This window comes from Osmerus eperlanus, chromosome 16 (genome assembly GCF_963692335.1).
Source record: "Osmerus eperlanus chromosome 16, fOsmEpe2.1, whole genome shotgun sequence".
Lineage (NCBI taxonomy): Eukaryota > Metazoa > Chordata > Actinopteri > Osmeriformes > Osmeridae > Osmerus > Osmerus eperlanus.
This window is the reverse complement of record NC_085033.1, coordinates 80,980-99,893: the sequence shown is the minus strand read 5'-3', so window position 1 is coordinate 99,893 and position 18,914 is coordinate 80,980. Positions and strand designations below refer to the sequence as shown.

General features: G+C 40.8%; 2 protein-coding genes across 5 annotated transcripts in view; both read right to left on the bottom strand.

Annotated features, from left to right (window-relative positions):
* Positions 1-8,340, bottom strand: part of snorc (secondary ossification center associated regulator of chondrocyte maturation) — an 84,232-nt gene extending 75,892 nt beyond the window's left edge. The window contains exon 1 of the mRNA XM_062480810.1: positions 8,136-8,340. Within this exon, the coding sequence (XP_062336794.1) occupies positions 8,136-8,208 (73 nt within the window). The 5' untranslated portion in view covers positions 8,209-8,340. The remainder of the gene's footprint in view (positions 1-8,135) is intronic.
* Positions 8,341-9,334: 994 nt separating this feature from the next.
* gigyf2 (GRB10 interacting GYF protein 2) overlaps positions 9,335-18,914 on the bottom strand; it is a 50,764-nt gene continuing 41,184 nt past the window's right edge. For all 4 annotated transcript variants that reach the window (XM_062480793.1, XM_062480795.1, XM_062480796.1 and 1 more), the window contains exons 25-29: positions 12,246-12,454; positions 11,922-12,073; positions 10,693-10,871; positions 10,263-10,404; positions 9,335-10,094 (exon numbers count right to left, since the gene is read on the bottom strand). In XM_062480793.1, coding sequence (XP_062336777.1) covers positions 10,027-10,094; positions 10,263-10,404; positions 10,693-10,871; positions 11,922-12,073; positions 12,246-12,454 — 750 coding nt within the window. In that variant the 3' untranslated portion in view covers positions 9,335-10,026. The remainder of the gene's footprint in view (positions 10,095-10,262; positions 10,405-10,692; positions 10,872-11,921; positions 12,074-12,245; positions 12,455-18,914) is intronic.

Genomic DNA, 18,914 nt, shown 5'->3' with positions numbered 1-18,914 from the left:
GCAGCAAAAGTGTGACTGAATACGTTATCCGCAAGGAGACAGCCATCACAGCATTGAGAAACGCTGGTGAGACATTGAGCGATGGGCTGTTGGTAGCAATGGTTTTGAAGCAACTGCCAGAATCATTCAAACAGTTCGCTATTTATGTCACGCAAAGTGATGAGACAATACGTTTTGCAGAATTTTTGGCAAAACTCTAAACACATTCTCACTCACTAAAACATTTTGCACTGTGATGCACTTGTGTTGCAAAATGGTTAACATAGGCGGCAAATAGTAAACACAACTACAACACAGTTGTCATCTTTAAAACACAATGACTCTTAAATGTTCACACTTGTTTCTAATGATGTGATCTTCTCGCAAGTCCCAATACAAAGATGTGATGCTGAGGCAGAATACCGTAAATCTCACATTGACGTTGCAGTTGCACAACATTTGAGTTTACTGTAATTTTTTTTAATTGCAGTTCGACTACTGTATTTTCATGCAAGTGCCGAATATAAAGACATAAAATACTGTATTGCTTAAAGTACTTACAGTATGCAATTTATTCAAAGTACTAAGTTGTGATTGTTATACTTTCTTTATTGCGAAATGCGTTTACTGCAGTATGTACAATGAACATATTTTTCTGTAACTACATGCTCTGGATGTTGTGTTCAAAAAATTTTTGTGTTGTGTCTAATGATTGCACCATAGTTTTTATATATTGTTTTGCTGTGTTTATGATCTGAAAGCATTGTTTGATCTTGAGCACAGGTTAAATGGTTTAGGGGCGAGTGCTTGATTTTTCCAGAAGAGTAAGAGGCAGGGGCGTCGTTAGACCCTTTTTACTGGGGCACGTGACCCAGTATGAATCTGCTGTGCCCCAGTAAAATCAAAAGTTTGAGTTTTAACAATTTACTTTTAGTCCGTGCATTAATGTAGATTGATAATCACGGAAAAAACTTACGCAGTATCCCAATAAACGCTTGTAAAATAAAGCAGTTTAACTGAAAACACAAACCGATGCACGCAGAATTCCATGTTAGCACACTCTTCTGAGCTTGCCAAATAGCCACTGCAGCACGCACACAGAAGTCCAGGTGTCGGACTCAGCACACAAGTCAGAATTGAGGTAGGCTAAGAAAACATTACAAAACTAAAGAAAGTTTCTAAATGATAAGCCTCATCATCTTCTTTTGACTAAAACATAAAAACAATATTACATGAAGCTCAAAAAAACAGTATTTGTGCTCAAATGAATGCGAAAGAAAATTGTGCGCTCGCATTAACTATTGATATCCCTGCCAGAGTTGATATCAAACTTGCGTCCCTGAACTGTTGTATAGTGGGTAGGGGTGGAACGGTACATGTATTCGTACCGAACCGTACGGTACGGGCGTCACGGTTCGGTGCATGAAATTACACAGAGAATACACGGTATAAAATAAATTAAACTTGTCTGCAAATTAATTAATGTAATGCGGAACTACTGTTAGATACTCGTGTTCTTTAGGGACATCTAATCTGTAGCTCTGAAGCTCTGATTGGCGCCGCCGTGAGTCAGAGATATAGCTAGCAGCACTAAGGATGAGTATGGCGAGTGATGGCGACCCACAAGAGATCCCGCCGGCCTTTTTAAGATTTCAAGTTTGGGAAAACTTCGGTTTCGCATTCAGTTACAGTAGTATAGGCGAGAGAGTGGTGGATAAAACAAGCACTGTGTGTCGGCGTAGTTCAGCAGTTGTGGGCAGTGACGTGCAGTCTGGGTAGGCAAGGTAGGCACTGCCTACCCTGCCAAAATTCAAACGTAAAATGTTTTATTAAATCATTTTATTTAATAAACTTGTATTTTTACTGTTTATTCTTGTGAGTTATATATGCAATATGTGTCTTATTGCAATTGTTTCGACGTTACGATGTCGAATGTAGCAGTTACGCATAATCGAATACAAAAAAAATTGTAGAATAAGCAGTGCTTTTACTGTCCGTTCACTGCGGACGACAAGCGAAAAACTCACTTGCGCACTTCGATCCTGTATTCTTCAACATGTACAGTACCATTCAAAAGTTTGGACACATTTTCCCATTCAAGTACCTAGCCTCTTACTGACATCACCGCACGTCACTGGTTGTGGGGTATGTGAGTGGAAATACATCTAACATGCTAACGCATATAACGCATCTGGTGTGCTAAATGACTAAAAATATCCGACGCCATCACCCAGGTGTGCCAATCACTGGAACGAGACCCCCAAAAAATTCAACTTCTCCCTACAGTGCTTAACCAGCCATTAGATACACATACAAATAGGGCCCCAAAAATTACTGACGCAATCGGAATTTACACGTCATCTTCAATGCGCATCTTTTGCTTTTCCCTCCATTGTACCGAACTCGTACCGAACCGTGATGTCTGAACCGCGGTATGAACCGAACCGTGACTTCAGTGTACCGTTCCACCCCTAATCCACGGTGTGTAACATTAGCAATGTAAGGGCTGAGAATGTTGCTAAAATAAATTATGGAGTGTGACGGGAAACGGAAACGTTAACTTAGGTATTCATCAGGGAATTAAAGCACATCGAATCGCAGTCTTAAAATCCTCTCCCGGCGTATAACTAAGCGAATGAAATTTTGTTCGAGATTGGTCGACTGAACCAGGAAAGGACACCCCATGTCTGCCAACTGTATCAGGCTCAGAAAGTGGGTGGGGAGCAGGGTAGCAGGGTTTTTTTGGGGTCAAAATGGGTCTTCGGTGCTCCAAAAAAAAAAGGGTATATATATATTCTTTTTTTTCTTCTTCTTTCTAATCAATGTATTTATTCCCAGGTGTTTTGCACCCCCCCCCCCCCCCCGCGAAACTACACCTATATTTCGGAACAGGTTAATGTAATAATCTAATGTAATATTGCACATATTTTCGTCCTATTTCCCCTAAAGCAATAAAGTTTGGCTACTTAAAGACACCTTAGACTCATGAAGTATGTTCTAAATGGCATAAATGCTGCCAATTAATAATTGACGTAACAACTTATTGTAAATTTTCAGTAGCCTAGCCTATCGATTAAGGTAGGCCACTCTGAAGCATGTGCACTGCCTGCTTCATTTGATCTTGATAGGCTAAGTATTCTGTAGCAAATAATAACAATAAACCCACTTTTTATTAATTAAAACTACTTCAGCATAATAATGCACCTAAAATATAAACCTGAGCAAGGGCATCAATCGCTATCGAATCAACAGACAATTTAGCTAGCAGGGGAAGAATACAAACAACGAAAATCACCAGTTAACTTGATTTACATTTGCAAGAACTATAGACTTATACAATAACAGGCTTAAATGAACTGACAACATAAATTATACGATTTACAGTTCTCAAGGACGCACACACGCAATCTCAACTGCGGTGTGAAGCGCGTGTCCGTGCAATTCTCCGACATGCACTCTAACAATCACTGCTGATAGACACCCTAAAATTTTGTACAGCCTGATTTCTGATACCGTGGCGGCAGAAATGTAGCCATAGAGGAAACACTGCCCTATATATTATCATTCCAGGTTAAGAATACCAATGGAGGCTGCGTTGGAAATCGTAAATCAAACTTTTGTCAGCATTTTGAGTGGAAATTTCCTTTGCATTTTTACAGGTGTATTCGTGCACGTCGGGCTGCCCTCGCAGCGGAACGACAGTTTACTTGCCGCTCTGGCCATTCGCACACCTCACAGTTGCTTATTGATCAGACAAGAAGACACGCTTATCAACTCAATTACTATTTATCAAAACAGAACGAGGGTTCGGCTGTAGCCTACTTGAAACATAATATTGAGAACATTCGCTGACATGCATTGCACGCGTGATGAACACAGCTTTGTTTTTTGTTTTTCATTGCAGACTTTTTTTTGACTTTGGCGCTCGGGATTTGTCATTGGCGCTCGGGAAAACGGCTTTGTCGTGCGCCAACATTTTCTCTATGCAGGAAAAACCCTGGGTAGAAATTAAGTTTGTCATGGACAAGCATGCAAACAGGTCAGGGCTAAAAAAGGTGAGAAGGATACGGCGTACCCACGACTAGGTCCGGGGGGGGGAATGCTCCCCCAGAAGGAAATTTTGTAAATTTTAAAGTTAAACGCATCAATCTGTTGCACTTTAAGAGCAAAACCTTAAACTTGCTTTCTGACGGGCATTTCGTTCTACAGTTCGGCAGTGTTCAACTTCAGTTTGGTTCAGTTGTCAACGGACTGCTCAGTGTTGCAGACTTTGAAAAAAAACTCTCCCCACTCTGCCCCTGATTGGCTGTGAGGTTCAGGCATTAGGAGTGACGATTGGTTCTAGAGCCGGTTGTAAAGTTTCAAAGCACGGGTAAAATGCTTTGTTGGCCACGGCCACGACACCCCTCCCCCCCAAAAAAACTTTTTCTCATCGGATCTGCACGATTCACGTAGGTTACCCATTTTGGTTTCAAAAAGGTGAGTTTCACTTAAAGGTGAGGAGTTTGCATGCCTGCATGGAAAACCTGCAAGCGAGTAGGTTAGGTTCCCAGAGTAAATTACCTGGACACTGACTAAAAGTTTTTGTTACCTCTCTTTCTGGAACGGAAAACATCAACCTCCTTTGCCTCATTTTAGAGTTACCCAACTCAGGGTTTTCACTAAACCCGCTTTCTGGAATACCCCAGATAGCGGCTCACATGAGCCCTGAGTTTTCAGACAGTGTTACTGACAGTGATCGCTTCCAGTAAACTTGTTAGCCAGTTTTCCCAAATATATTTCAAGCTTATTTATGCTTTTTGGGCATATTTTCAGATGGCAGATGGTAATGTTTGAGTTGCGATTCCAGTTGAGATACTGCCAGTGACAACTTTGTTCGATATAGATTAGGACCATTTTGACAGGATTGCTTTGATGCAACTGTGTCAACTATGTGAGACTGCAACATAGTGCAAGAGAGAATGGCGATAGGCTAAGAGAAATGACAAGAGAACCCTGTTTCATTCTACACTAAAATCTTAGAATTTTGAAGTGTAAATGAGCAGCAACAAATGCATGCTTTTTAATCTATGCCATCTTCAGAAATAATAAGGCCTACTTATTTAAAATATACAGAAATATCAGTCATAACATTTCAGTAACTATTGCCCCCCTCTTTGCTCATTGAAGCAAATTTGGTTTTAGGCTACAACCAATATTCAGCTGCTTTCAAAGGGGCTGGCTAGCGAACAGAATGTCTATGTAAAGTGGATATAATTTCAGATATATAGATCAGTGATTTAATTTATATGACAATGTGTTACTACATTTGCAATGTGCCACTACATTGCAAATGTACAAGCACTATATGGTACATTAGGCCTACAATTATGACAACTGGCTCAACCATTGTGCATGTAATGACTTCTGTTATTAACCCTCGTGCTGCCTTCGGGTCACATGACCCAAAGGTTCATAACGAACCATCGTTGTGTTTACCCAATTTTACCCAATACAAAAACAAATTAAAATAATTTTATTTTAACCTTTGCAATGTGGGGGGTCTAAGACAGCCCAACGGTTAAAAGAAAATGCTTCACTTTGTCTTTGTATGCGGTAAATCTGTCGCAATACGACGGTGGGTCACAATGACTGATGGGTCAGAATGACCCGAAGATAACACAAGGGTTAACATAATGTTTAGATGTTTGTGCTGGTAAGACAATTTAACAGAGAACTCAATTTTAATCAACATAACACAAGCAATTTATAACGTAGGAAACAGCAGACAAGTGAAGGCTACATAAGTATTTGCATGAATGTAGGCTTCTACAGCATTATCAATTTGACTAGAATAGATGTGGAGGTTAAAGGTGTCTGAGTGGTTAGGGAATCGGGCTAGTAATCAGAAGGTTGCCAGTTTGATTCCCGGCTGTGCCAAATGACGTTGTGTCCTTGGGCAAGGCACTTCACCCTGCTTTCCTGGGGGGAATGTCCCTGTACTTACTGTAAGTCGCTCTGGATAAGAGCGTCTGCTAAATGACTAAAAAATGTAAATAAAAAAAAATGTAAACAATTTGAATTTCAATTGTGATCTGAGAAATATTGGTACCAAAACCACTGAGAAGAAATGTCATCACCAGCTGCATCACGGGCACTGCATCTATAATTCCAGAAATCTGTGTGTGTGTGCCATGGGCACTATGCTCTCGTTCCTTAAATTTTGCAAGAAGTGGACATGCCAAAAAATGTTTGTGTGTTGTAGAAAAGTTTTCCAGTGACACATGCACGATTTTGAACCTCAGCTCACCACCTTTAAATAACTAAGGTTTTAACCTTTAAATACAACGGGTTGTAACCAGCAATCCAATTTTAGTTGTTTACAGTTTAAATAGAGAAAAATTGTAAATAGTGAATACTAGTAATATGGTTTGTGACATAAATGTAAGTGGCATGGAGTTATAAGGTACCTGGTATTTTATTTATTTATTCTGTCTTCAGATGTCTCACTGTTGCTGTTTGGGATTTACTGTTCAAACTAAGAGGAATATTATATCCTTCACAACAAGGTTGTCGCCACCACAAATACACGTCAGTTGAACACAAATGTAAGTAAATATAAGAAACAGAAATGAGGACTAGATTCAGAAAATTAAGTGATGGTGAATAAATATTCCAAGCAAGTATTTACAATGGGGTCTCCTCTCGGCATGCCACCCACCATTACAGGTATGGCGCTTCAAAGTTTCACCAAAATGTTATCAAAGAAGTCATCTTTAAAATAGGTGGTTTCGTGGACTTCCATGAAAACTAGCAATCAACAAAACAGCTTGTTTCAAGAGGTTTTAGTAGTTCTGTACATTCCATGTCACATTCCAGTGCTTTACTGGTGCACCAAATATAGGCCATGTCATCATATCATCACATTGTTATCATATCTAACATACCAGTGATGGTCACGTCACGGTTGACTGGGATGACAAAAGCCCACTGTACAGTATATGCCTCCTTCTGTAGATTGACACTTCCCAAGCTTTTTCTCATTGTCAGGGAAAACCATATTTTATCTAATATTTTTCTGCAAGATTGCTGTTTGCTGACCTCCTCTTAATGACCTCTAGGACTGAATGTGCTCTGCGTTCCCAAAGTCCTCACAATTTACAGCTTTGTGGAATATACCCTTTCCCATACCTTTCCTCTGGTTTATCACCCAAGTGTGACGTTCAAGTAAGAAAAGAGGGGACAAAGTGAGAGGTTAGGCTACATGAGGGAAAGGAGAAATGAAAAAATTTGGGAAAAATAATGGAAAAAGGAAAACCAAATGAGAGTGAGATAATAGTACTTATGCTTACTCGTTATCAAGATCTGATTAAAACCTGCCATCACAATTGAGCAAGGACCACCCTAAATACAATTTAGAACTTAATTTGTGCTTTTAAACCAATAATTTCCAAATGAATAGTAAGCCTCAGTGTTAAGTTCCAACCACAGCCAATATTCAATTTCAGACAGGCTGTAAACAGGGCCATAATGAATGGTAGTCACCCTGTCAAAGAGCAGCATTCAGGCTGCAGTGACTTCCACTGACTTTAACAACTGCATCATTTAGAGGGTAAGAAGGGCTCTCGCTCTATGGGCCTCTTGGCCCAATAGAAGGGAAAATGACACGTACACACACCTCTGAACTCCACAGACTGACGAATAAATATACTTCATATTGACAAATTTCTACATATCAAATGCTTTACCATTTCTCTGGTTAACTATTGATTGGGGTTTATAATTATTCAGAATTATTCTGCGCAAAAATGAAACATCACAGGACATGAGTAACTTTACAAGACAGATTCTCTTGTGCAACTAACGTCAGAATTGAAACCCATCTTTGAAGGTCATGATCTTGACACAAATTTTGAAATCTGAAAGATCAACCACGAAAGAATCTTATAACCTTTCTGTCATTTCAAATATCAGATCTAAGAGCACATGTGAAAGCCTGCTTATCAAACACGTAACTCAAAAGTTATAGCTAGTTTTTCCAGTTAAATACTAGGACATGACCATATCTTAAGTTGCCATTAATACAAAGCTGTATTGTACCACTTGCATTTTTTGATTCTCCTGAAAATTTTACTGCAGGCCGAAATAGTAAAGTCTCGGCCAGTTAAGAAACTTACCTGTGTAGACAGTGGCCACCAACAGACCTATAATGAAGACAAGGGGCCTGCCAAGACTGCTGTTGGGAATCATGGTTCCTGGGATGAGAGTAGGAGCACAGTGGACTGAAGCACCTATAAAACGGGTTTAGTAAGACTGACTGAAGATGAAGTAAAGAGGGCTAGACTGGAAGGTGAGAGGGTGAGGGGAATGTGGATAACTGTCTGGACAGTGAAGACTTTGTCAACACCTCAGCTGAAGGCCCACCCACTACATGCTGACCAAACATTCTCTCTCACTTGGTTGTATTCATCTGCTGATTTCAAATTTTCTAAGTCAGTCTAGTCCCCCTCTCCCCTACCCCATTAGTACTCGTTCACCAAGTCACTCGTCCTCCACTCCTAACTTGGTTATGGATGGTTACTTACTGGCCAAGGTGACGGCACCACTTTCCCTGGTCTCTCTCTGTATTATTGGCAGCTGTGTTCCTCTTGCCCTCTCTGGATGCTAGAGCCAAGTCTGGCAGAAGAACATACCTAGTACCTGTCTCACACAAGCAAGGGAGAGACCCAAATATAGCACTTTGAATCCTTGATTTGTGGTTTACTCATTTTTGTAAAACAACTCTACAGATAAGCCCATAATTAACCATGAATCAGTGAGGCATATGACCAAAACAATTTACTGCAGTGAAATTAAAGGCAGGATCGGTAAGTTTAGCAAACCTAGCAATTCTGGCTTGAGTTTTTAAATATTCAAACCAAAATATCCCACCCCATCCCTTCAAAGCCACTCCCCCAAAACACATGAACGTGCTGCCTAACTACTGCCAGGTAGTGCCCCGTCTTATCATTGCATTTGGTCCGAATGACGACCAATCATTAAGATTGGTCTGAACTACATTATTCGTATTTATTACAGTCCTGCGACAGATATTGGATTTCATTACATTTTACAGTCAAACCTTTAGATTTACTGGTTGCATTCAGGATGTGAAGTTTATTTCAGCAGATATGAGTGTGTCTCAACATTACCAATCCTCCCTTTAATCAGTAACATGTTAATATTCAGCTAAAGCACGCCAAAGGCTGTATTCGCACCCAGTAAACTATCAGTTTAGCAAATCATTATTTAAATTAATTCTGTTAATGTGCATGTAGTTCGACAAACAACTATTGCCAACGGTTCATACAGACACAAAAGAGGTGGAAACAGCCCACACAAGAGACTGTTTTATTTCATACCGCAATAAAAAAGTATGACTCCAACAGTTCATTTCTATATATTATAATACAGATGCAGAATTGAAAGTTTATTCTTTAAACAGCCTAGTATTTTACAAGAAATAGATAACTACTTGGAACTTTAAACATGTCCTTAAAACAGGACATATATGGGCACAAATCTTGGATGCTACTTGCCATCTTGGACCAAAAACAACCGGCAGAAATTAGGAGTTGAAAGGGAAATTCAAATGTTTTAAGGAGTTTGGAAACTTTCAATAAATAATACAAAAAAATCTTGATACTTTCCAGAAACTTCTTTCCCCACCACCCAATCCATATGTCCACCTCTGTAAAAGTCCTTTGGGAATAAATGTAATTTGGAACTGTTATTGCAGGTTATTGATGGATGGACAGACCAATGAAAGATGGACTAAACTTCTTCTCCGTTCCACCACTTTGTGTGGGTCCCCATGCGCCCTCTGAAATTGGATGTTTTGATATTTTTTCTCCCTTTCCCTGAAAGGGTTAAAAATGATGTTTTTGGACAGAGTGATAGATGGACCCCTGCCTCCCATCACTGAGGGAAATTTGGAATAAAATAAAAAAAAGTTGAGGATTTTAGACGTTGGAGGTAAAATGGCAGCCGATCCGAGTTGATATAGTCAGTGGGGTTGGCAGCAGTCCCTCAAAAGTCCTCCACCGTCTCAATCGCACCCATGTTTAACCGTTCAGATGACGCATTCACAGAAAAACCTGAGAAAAGTATAAAACCATAAGAGACACGCAAGAGGGTACATGGAGGTGAATGCAGTTTTATGTCTTGTATGGAGGTCACCGCAAGTCTTTTAGCACCACCTACAGTAAGTACAGCGGTAAAGGAAAAACTGATTTATTTAACAGCACTCGAAAGTTTCCCCTCACCAAGCAGGCTTGGGTCTGCGCGGACCATCTTCTGTTTTTTCTTCTTCTTCCCTGAGGTGACGGTCTCAAAGCGCGGCTGCTGTAGGCTGGTGTGGTTGGACTGAAACACGGATGAGGACTCTGTTCCACCCCACACCGAATCCTAGGAAACAGTTGCAAAAACGGTTACTATTGCTGGGAAATAACCCTAAATAGGGACATTGAGATGTCGTTTTACTTTGTGTAACAGGTGCCCTACAGCATTACTTTCCCCCCTTCCTGACCTTCAAAGATGCCAAGTTGCTGTTATTTTCAGGGGGCTGGGAGCTAAAACAAAGCCCCATTAATTGATTTACTTGGCCAAACTCATTAGGCACTTAAATACCTATAGCTTGGTTAGTGACTTTAATATGTTGTTCATTCTAAAAATGCTATTCAAACTCCCCCTCACCTGCTGCTGCTGGTTTTGGCCAGCCTGTTTCTGCTGGTTGGCGTTCTGCTTGGCACGGCGGTCCAGGAACTGCTTGGCAAACTCCTTGGCCTCAGGCGTGTCCCCCAGGTATGCCCGGACATAATCGTGCACCTCGTATGGAGAGTCCACTTCCTTCAGGAAGGATGCAAATGTGGGCACTGGACACGGGAATGACAGAATGGGAGGCAGGAGAATACTTATCCAGTTATGGTTTGGTTGGCATGTCCATCCAAAATATATTTTTAATAAAAAGTATTACCAATAGTTCTGCCATCAGTTAGGCCCTTGATGATTGAGGGTAGGGCTACAGTAAGTCAACTAGCTAGCAATTACAACTAGCATATACTGTAGTTAGTATGTATGCAATGACGCAATACAAAGCATAGCAACCCCAGTAGATAATTTTGTTTAATTAAACAAAAAAGCCCCTTTTGACCCGAAACCAGAGATGTGACATCTAATGTGTGTGTAGTCCTGCCATGCCAGCTTTCCCTTTTAGATAGATGCCAATTCGGCTCTGTGACTACCTGTACAGTCAGCAGAATGCCATCCCCCTGTTTCGTGTTCATACTGCAAGGCATTATAAAGAAACAACATTCCCACCCTGAATATGCGATGTAAAGGCAGCTACTTTAAATTGCAACAAAAATAGCTAAATAAGATTATGCAGATAGGTTTGAAGCTCCTTAACAGACAGCACAATCTCTCTAGTTTATAAAATATATATGAAGCCCACAGTGGAAATGATATGGAAATAAAAAAACTAAAGATGTTGGCAAGTTATGCTTTGTGAAAAGTCTCAAAAAGTAAGGAAATTCAACCAAGTGAGACCACTACAACCCTAACTCGACCAATGTACAAACAAGGTTTATTTCTGTCCACCATGCCTGGTAGCTGAGATGTGGTTACTTTGCAATGTGGCTAGTAACTGTTCTTTGACCCTGACCACCAAAATACTGTAGAATGATGCACTTCTGATCCTTGATCTTCTGCAGTATTTTCTACATGTAATTTGGATAAGTGTCTGTTAAATGAATAAAATGTCAATGTACATGGCTATTACACCTGTTACAGCACTGTATCTACGCTGTTCTACTGTACGAATTGTACAAAAATAAAATTAAAATGATAATAGCATGCATACAATTTTTTTTTAGTTTTTAATGTAATAAAGCTGAAGCTCAGATAAGTGCGTTGGACCAATTTACCATCCAGGTTGTTGGCGGTGTTGAGCATATGCAGAGTCTGTTCACACCACTGCATGAAGCCGTCCTTCTGGCTCTTACTGACCCCCTGAAACAGCTTCAGCAGCTTCTCCTCTTCCTCCACCTTCTTGTTGGCACGCCCACTGACCGAGTTACTGCACAGACACATAATGGGAGAAATTATACACACCACTAAAATGTCAGTTCAAAGAACTGCATGTAAACCCATGTATCTTGAACAATGAAAGGAGAGAAACAAGTCCTGGTCTACAAAGGAAAGGTGGGAAAGGAAAAGATAAATTGAGAAAAATACACTGCAGTGGGTACCTTAAGTTTGCATTCCCCTTGTTGTTCTTTGGAGGGTTGCCTTTTTTGGTAGCAGGGGGAGGGGGCAGGGAGGCCTCTTTCACTGCCTCATCCCAGAAGCCAATGTTGGAGTTATGGGTGTCACCCCAAATGCTGCTAGGATCGGAACCCCAGTTGGAGCCTCCAGTGGCTGCGTTTACCGCCCCCCACACTGATGAGCTCAGTGTGGTCTAGAGAAAAATGATGGTAGTCACTGTGAGAAGCTGTTACTTTGAACACCGTATATGCCACTATGCAATTATTTTATTAGCCACCTATGCGTTTCTACCTTTTCTTCTTCTCATTATTAATATTGGTGGCCAAGCAGCAAAGCTTAGGGTTCCTCCGGTAGGAGGAAACCTATTGTTTTTGTTAGTATTCTTATTATTATTATTATTGGGTGTGCTCAAGCCTTCGGCAAGAGCACAACCTTTGTTCTCTCATATATATTTATTATTATTCTTTTTATTATTGATTTTTTCCCCCCTTAGCCTCAGTCAATATTTGGACTACATTGACAACCTAGGTGTCAAAAGTTTCGTCTTGGTAGCGATTGAGTTGCTTGTATTTTTATTTACACTCCGTTGCACAGTTTAGGAGGTTACAACGTTTTTGTGGCAAAAAGTGTCTTCTGTCAACCAAGGGTACTCAGTGCTAGCCTACGTCACTACGTCAGCACACGTTAGCAACGATGCATGGATACAATGTGATAGACGTTCTAGCACGCAAGTTGGAGCTTGGATTATGAGTGAAAAATGCCAACCCCCAAAATTACCAACCATTGGGCTTTGTTGAGAAAGCAATTTCGAGTGGAACTGCCATCTCGGATTTTTGATTTAGGTCGTGAAAGTCTGTGTAATTTGAGCGAGTGCGGGTCGCCCGTGAGACTGCCTAGGCGGCAGCCATGCAAGCGTCATAGTAGTCTAGTATTTTTGTAATTTTATAGTTCGGTCAATTCTACACCAAAAAACAGAAGGAGGGCAATGTTATGACTATTGTGAAGACAGCCAGATGGTGAGATTTTTATGTAGGTTGCTGTAAAAACTGATTGGTTTGCTACGTGAGAGCCCCGTCAGCCTCCGTTGACGATTGCGTCAGCTGTTGTCGATCTCTGATGAGTATTTTCTTAATTTCACTCGTACGAGGGTCAATTCTACATCAAAAATCAGAAGGAGGGCAGTGTTTTAAAGATATGGCAATTGCGAAGACAGCCAGCGGGTCAGCATATTTTTGTGATTTGTGTAAAACTTGGAATTTGAGTGACACCGCGGCTTGTTTTGACGTTAGCCTCAGTCAGACTCGGCTTGCCCACTGGCAGTGTGTAGTACTGTCTTCAATGCCACAGCTAAACTTTATGTCAAAAGAAACACTCATTTCTGGCGCTTTCAAACAATCAGTGAAATGTGGAGCAACAGCAGCTAGCTTGCCTCTAGCAAACTTATTTTGAATTAGCCATTTCCCCCTACATTAATGTCAAACTTATTTACGTTTTGGGGGGCATATTTTCAGTTAGCAGACGGTACTATTTGAATCGCGATTCCATACTGCCAGTGACAACGTTGTTACAGTAGCTTGTTTCAAAGGGGGGTCGCAGCTATTTCAAAGGGTGTTCTTAATGAAATATGCAATATGAGTAGGCTAAATGCTTGAAAATATCACTAGAAGGGAAAAACTTAGAGGACAGACCCACCTGCAACCGACGCAAGCAAGCACACCCTACAATTTCCCCTGAAATTGTACCCTCTCTAGTTATTATTTTTCCTCTTCTCCGATAAATGGCTCAATAGCTCAAAAAGTCCTCAACCCAATTTTTTCAAATTTGGCCCAATGATACAACAGGTCACTCACTACTCCCAGACCGCTAATGGCCCATGTACGCCCATAGGTGGTGCCTGAAAATTGGTATACATGCCTTATTTCTCATGGGGAACAAGCCTCAAGAACCCATTAGGTCCGCCATGATAGATTTTGCTGTACTGTCCAAATTTGGTACAACCTTCAAAACCCTTCTCATGAACCATAGATCCAATCGACTTGAAATTTGTAACAGATGTGTAGAATACATGTCTTTATATAGGGTTACATGGAATAAGAAATGCAATACAAAATGGCTGAAAGGGGTGTATTTATGTAAATCTTCACATTGCCTCAATATCTTTGTGTCAATAAATCAAATATAATTTTGACTGATGGTTTTTAAAACCTAATATGGTTCAAGATGACATCACTCTGAAGTACCACAAACAATTTCACCTTGTTATGTCAATATATGATTGAATTCAATTGAATTGCTCCACAGCGCACGCTCCAAATTCTCAGACTCATCCTGCCCCTTGACACCTGTCCCGCTTTGCGTTGTGTCGCACAGCATTTTCACCCCTTGTCCTGCACGTCGCATATTGAAAATGCTGTGCGATACAGTGCAAAGTGGGACAGATGGTCACCCTACTTGACACGCGCGAGCTTGGCGAGACGCACACACATCCTTTCTGGAAATTGTGGGCTGACCAAGCCCCCACCCTCGGTCTTTAGCTCCTGTTTCATTTTGCTTCCAATCGCAGCTCGCCGTTACGAATATAAATTATTTTTCAGCGGCCATTGTTGTTTTGAACTGGAATTGCATGATAGCGGAGTTGGAGGCAGCAACGTTCGGTAAGTCATGTCACCCATTTTTTAATTTTAAGCTAGAATCAATGATTGGCTTCGTGAAAGTACACTACTCTTGAATTATGGTGAAGGTTTGAGCACTTCTAGACCTTTAGATCGTGAGTCTGAAGTGACGGAAAACCGAACTCGAAAAGTAGCTAGCTTTTTTCCTCTGTGTTTATAATTAGTGAATAATTTAGCATCTCGGCGAATTCTTCAAAAATTTGATTTGGGTCGTGAAAGTCTTTGTAATTGGAGTAAGTTCGGACGCCAGGGAGACCCCATATGCTTAGGCAGCAGTCATGTTTTGGTCGCGTCATGTTCATAAGTTCACCATTTTACAGTTCTGTCTACACCAAAAAAGTCGAGCAGGGCAGCCTTCAAGAGATGTGGGAATTGTGCTTTTAGCCAGATGCTCCGATTATTTTTGTGATTTGTGGACTTGCAATTGAGTGAGCCTGCGTCCCGGGGGTACATTGTTTTGACGTTAGCCTCAGTCAGACTCGGCCCGCCTACTGGCAGTGTGTACAAATGTTTGTATTTCACTCAATTCTACCCCAAAAACGTCAGGGAGGACTGTTTTTTGTAGACAAGAGCCTGCTTAAGATAACCAGTATCTCGGATGTTTCAAGGCAAGCCTGTTTCATTCGTCATATGCCCTGAGAAAACGACCTACGTTAGCTAGGCTAGTTTTGCCAATTTCACTACGTCAAGCTATTTAAAAGGTAGCCTGGTCCTAACCAGACCCTCGTACATTTTATTTGTACAGAGGGTCTGGGATCGCTCCATTGACAAGCATTAACTTCGTTGAAGGCGGGTACTCTGTTGAAGTTTAAAACTATTGGATCTGGCAGAGCCACTGATCTGCCATAGCCAATCGCTAGTGTTCGCCTTAGCCAACTCCTTCAACACTGTAACGGAGCTAGCTGTAGCTGGAAAATCAAACTTTTCCCGAACCCTGTGGGGAGGGGGGCCACAACATCATGGCCACCAACAAAACTCAGCAAGGACTGTTCTTGCTCCGGCTTTAACTTCTGGATATTCGGCAGCGTTGCCACAACCGCAGAATAGCTTCGCTTGCATCTTTTCCCGCCATTTCTGAACTACAACTCAAACTAGTGCACGACATCAACGTCATCGCTCTCAGCCATTCCCTCTGTTCGCTGATTGGACCTACAATTTTTTTTATGAAAACCGACTAACACACTGAAATCCCAGACCTAGTACAGAAGCAAAATAAAAAATGAGCGGAAGTACGTAGGAGGGCAGAGCCAGGCTAATTTAAAGGTCTCTGACAGTCAGAACAGGCCCCCATCCCTCGCCCCTCGGCTTGAAGCAACGGCCCCGGTGGATGTAGGTGGTATTGCATTTCTTGTTAGACTTCCGGCTCTTCCGGTTGTTTTTATACTATTAACTCCAGTCAACATTTACAAAACTATCTTCCCCAATAATTTTAGTTCGATTCTCGAACCTGGCTCATACTATTAGCTTTTTCATGGAATTTTTCCAGATTTTTGCTAAGTTTGAAATCAATCCGAAATGGGTAAACTAGCACCCCATTTATTTGCTTACGTCAATAAAAGTTGCCTGCAAATGTGCTTGCGGATACGAACAGGGCACGAGCACAAATGTTCACATTGGCCGATTGCTGATTTACCTGGAGCTGAATGAGACAGACTTATATTGAATGAGCACAGGGAGAAATGGCTCGAGTTGCCTGCCCTGATGTAGCAAGTTTAGCAAATGGTTGTCACATGAAATATTGTTAATAGTTTATTCCCGTTATTTTAAAACATTAGATTTTTCTGTCATGAACGTTTTTACGTTCATGACATGATGGCAAATATTATATTATGTTAAGCGTGAGCATAGATTGTTGACATGGCTATCTGGAGCAAAGACGAAGATTAATACTTTAACTGATAACCACAATAGGAAATGATATATATTTAAATAATATTAGTCTTGCCTTCAGAAGTTTTTTTTTAAACACACCCATTACGCTTTTTTTAATTTATTTTTTATCTTGTCATCAAGCCAGACTGCTTTTGTGGGACAATGAAGGTCCTCAGTGACTATGTTTCACCCCCACTTATATCTGATGGAAACGTCTTGTATATAGTTCTGTTAATATGTCCCTTTCAAAGTCAAATGTTCAATAAAGTATATTTTAGACACTTCTCAAGCTTTTATTTATTACATTATTACCAAGTCTTGTTAGATCACGTTATATCCATTAATAGGCATTTGGTTTTGTAGGTTGAACATATAAAACACAGGCCACATTTCTACACTGTTAAATTGAAGGCAGTGTGAATTTTGTGGCATTTCGTTTGAATATAAAGTTGACAGTAAGTTATGGTAAGTCTGCATTATGTAAGATTTCTGTTACCAAAATAACTAACTTCCTTTGCCTGGCGAGAACAACGACAGAGCTAGGCGTTCATGTTAACAGTTTATTTAATCCGATAAAATGCTTTGGAAATCATACTCAAATCACAAAGAAAAAAAGCAACATATGTGATGAGTTCCATCTAGAATAGCTCTATAGCCTATTTCTAAAAACCAAGTGAAAGGAATACTATACAGTGACAGCATACATTTCCGTAAAGTTTGCATCATGTCTCTGATTCCTATCGGACTTGTACCCCATTCTGCCACTGCAATGCCTTAGCTCACACGCTGGCGACCATATAAATATATGCTCGCGACTGGTTGTCGCAAAGTATGACGTGTACAGCTGGTTGCAAGCGTGCACGAGTCTCGGAGCTAGGAAAAAGGCGAGTTTGTTTAACGCTAGACCGGAAGTGGAAAGATGGCGCGGTCCGGTTTCGCGCTCTCATTTGCCTCACTGCGCCACTGAGCACTTTTCATAGAAATGAATGGGGACACCATCTTGGAAAACAAAAGTTGCTTCCTCTAGTAACATTAACTCAGTCAGAATCACTGTTTACAGGCAAAGGTCGAGCAGGGGGGTGTTCCATCAACGTTGCTAACGCAAGTCGCGCTAACACGAATAAGTCTCACTTGGGTAAACGTCATTTTAGACTTAAGCCTCAAGCTGTTCCACTAACGTTCCGTTCCACTAACAGGCAACGCTAATTCAAGCTAGACCTCAATAAGCTTAGATTGTGCAGCCCAGATCAGGCGATCGTCGACAAGAGGAGTTATGTCACAAAAAGCAAAGCGTAAACCAGCAGAGGGGTGTTACTTTCAGCAGCGTAAATTGATTTGAGTTTTTTTGGAGTTGTCCCCAAAAAGGACAATGTTGCCGCAATTAACACGGCAAGGGATACAACTTGTCAAACCATTACGACCGTTAAAATGCGTAAATTGTAGGCCTACCAAATCTACTTAACATAACTATATGCAGTTAGCCCTACTGATAGTTAGCGAAATTTGAAGAGCTGTCTGAAACCGTTCTCACAGTAGCCTATGGCCAATATTCTCAACAGGAGATTGAGAGTAATAGCCCAAAAAAGAACGTGGCAGCAATTGAAAATTGTAGGATAAAATTCAAAACACTGAAGGCCATGGTTAATTGCACTTGATGTGGGCTACTAGTGTTTGTCTTCACATCATTAACAAAATGTATAAATGACTTAAAAATAACTTTGCCACACACATTTATTAACTGATAGGCTAAATGCTGAGCTTTAAGATAAAAGGCAAAGATAACCATGACTAAAATGGGGATTCACTGAAATAAGTATTATTGCACAGATCCAGCACAAACCTTCAGACTCCCAAACTGTAGCACACTTTGCTTGGCAGAACAGTCATTTAAAATTGCTCAGCATGTCTAAAAATATTTAATTATTATATTACGCGTGCATATTTAATCCAAATCCAATTATTACTATTCTGGCTGACAGTGTATGGAAAGTTGCCCCATATTACCAGATTTCCAATTAACAGTCTGCCTCCACAGATCCAGAGGGGGCTTGGACAGTGGCAGACTGTGGCTGTTTGAAGGGCAGGGGCGGAAAGATTTAAAGTGCTGCT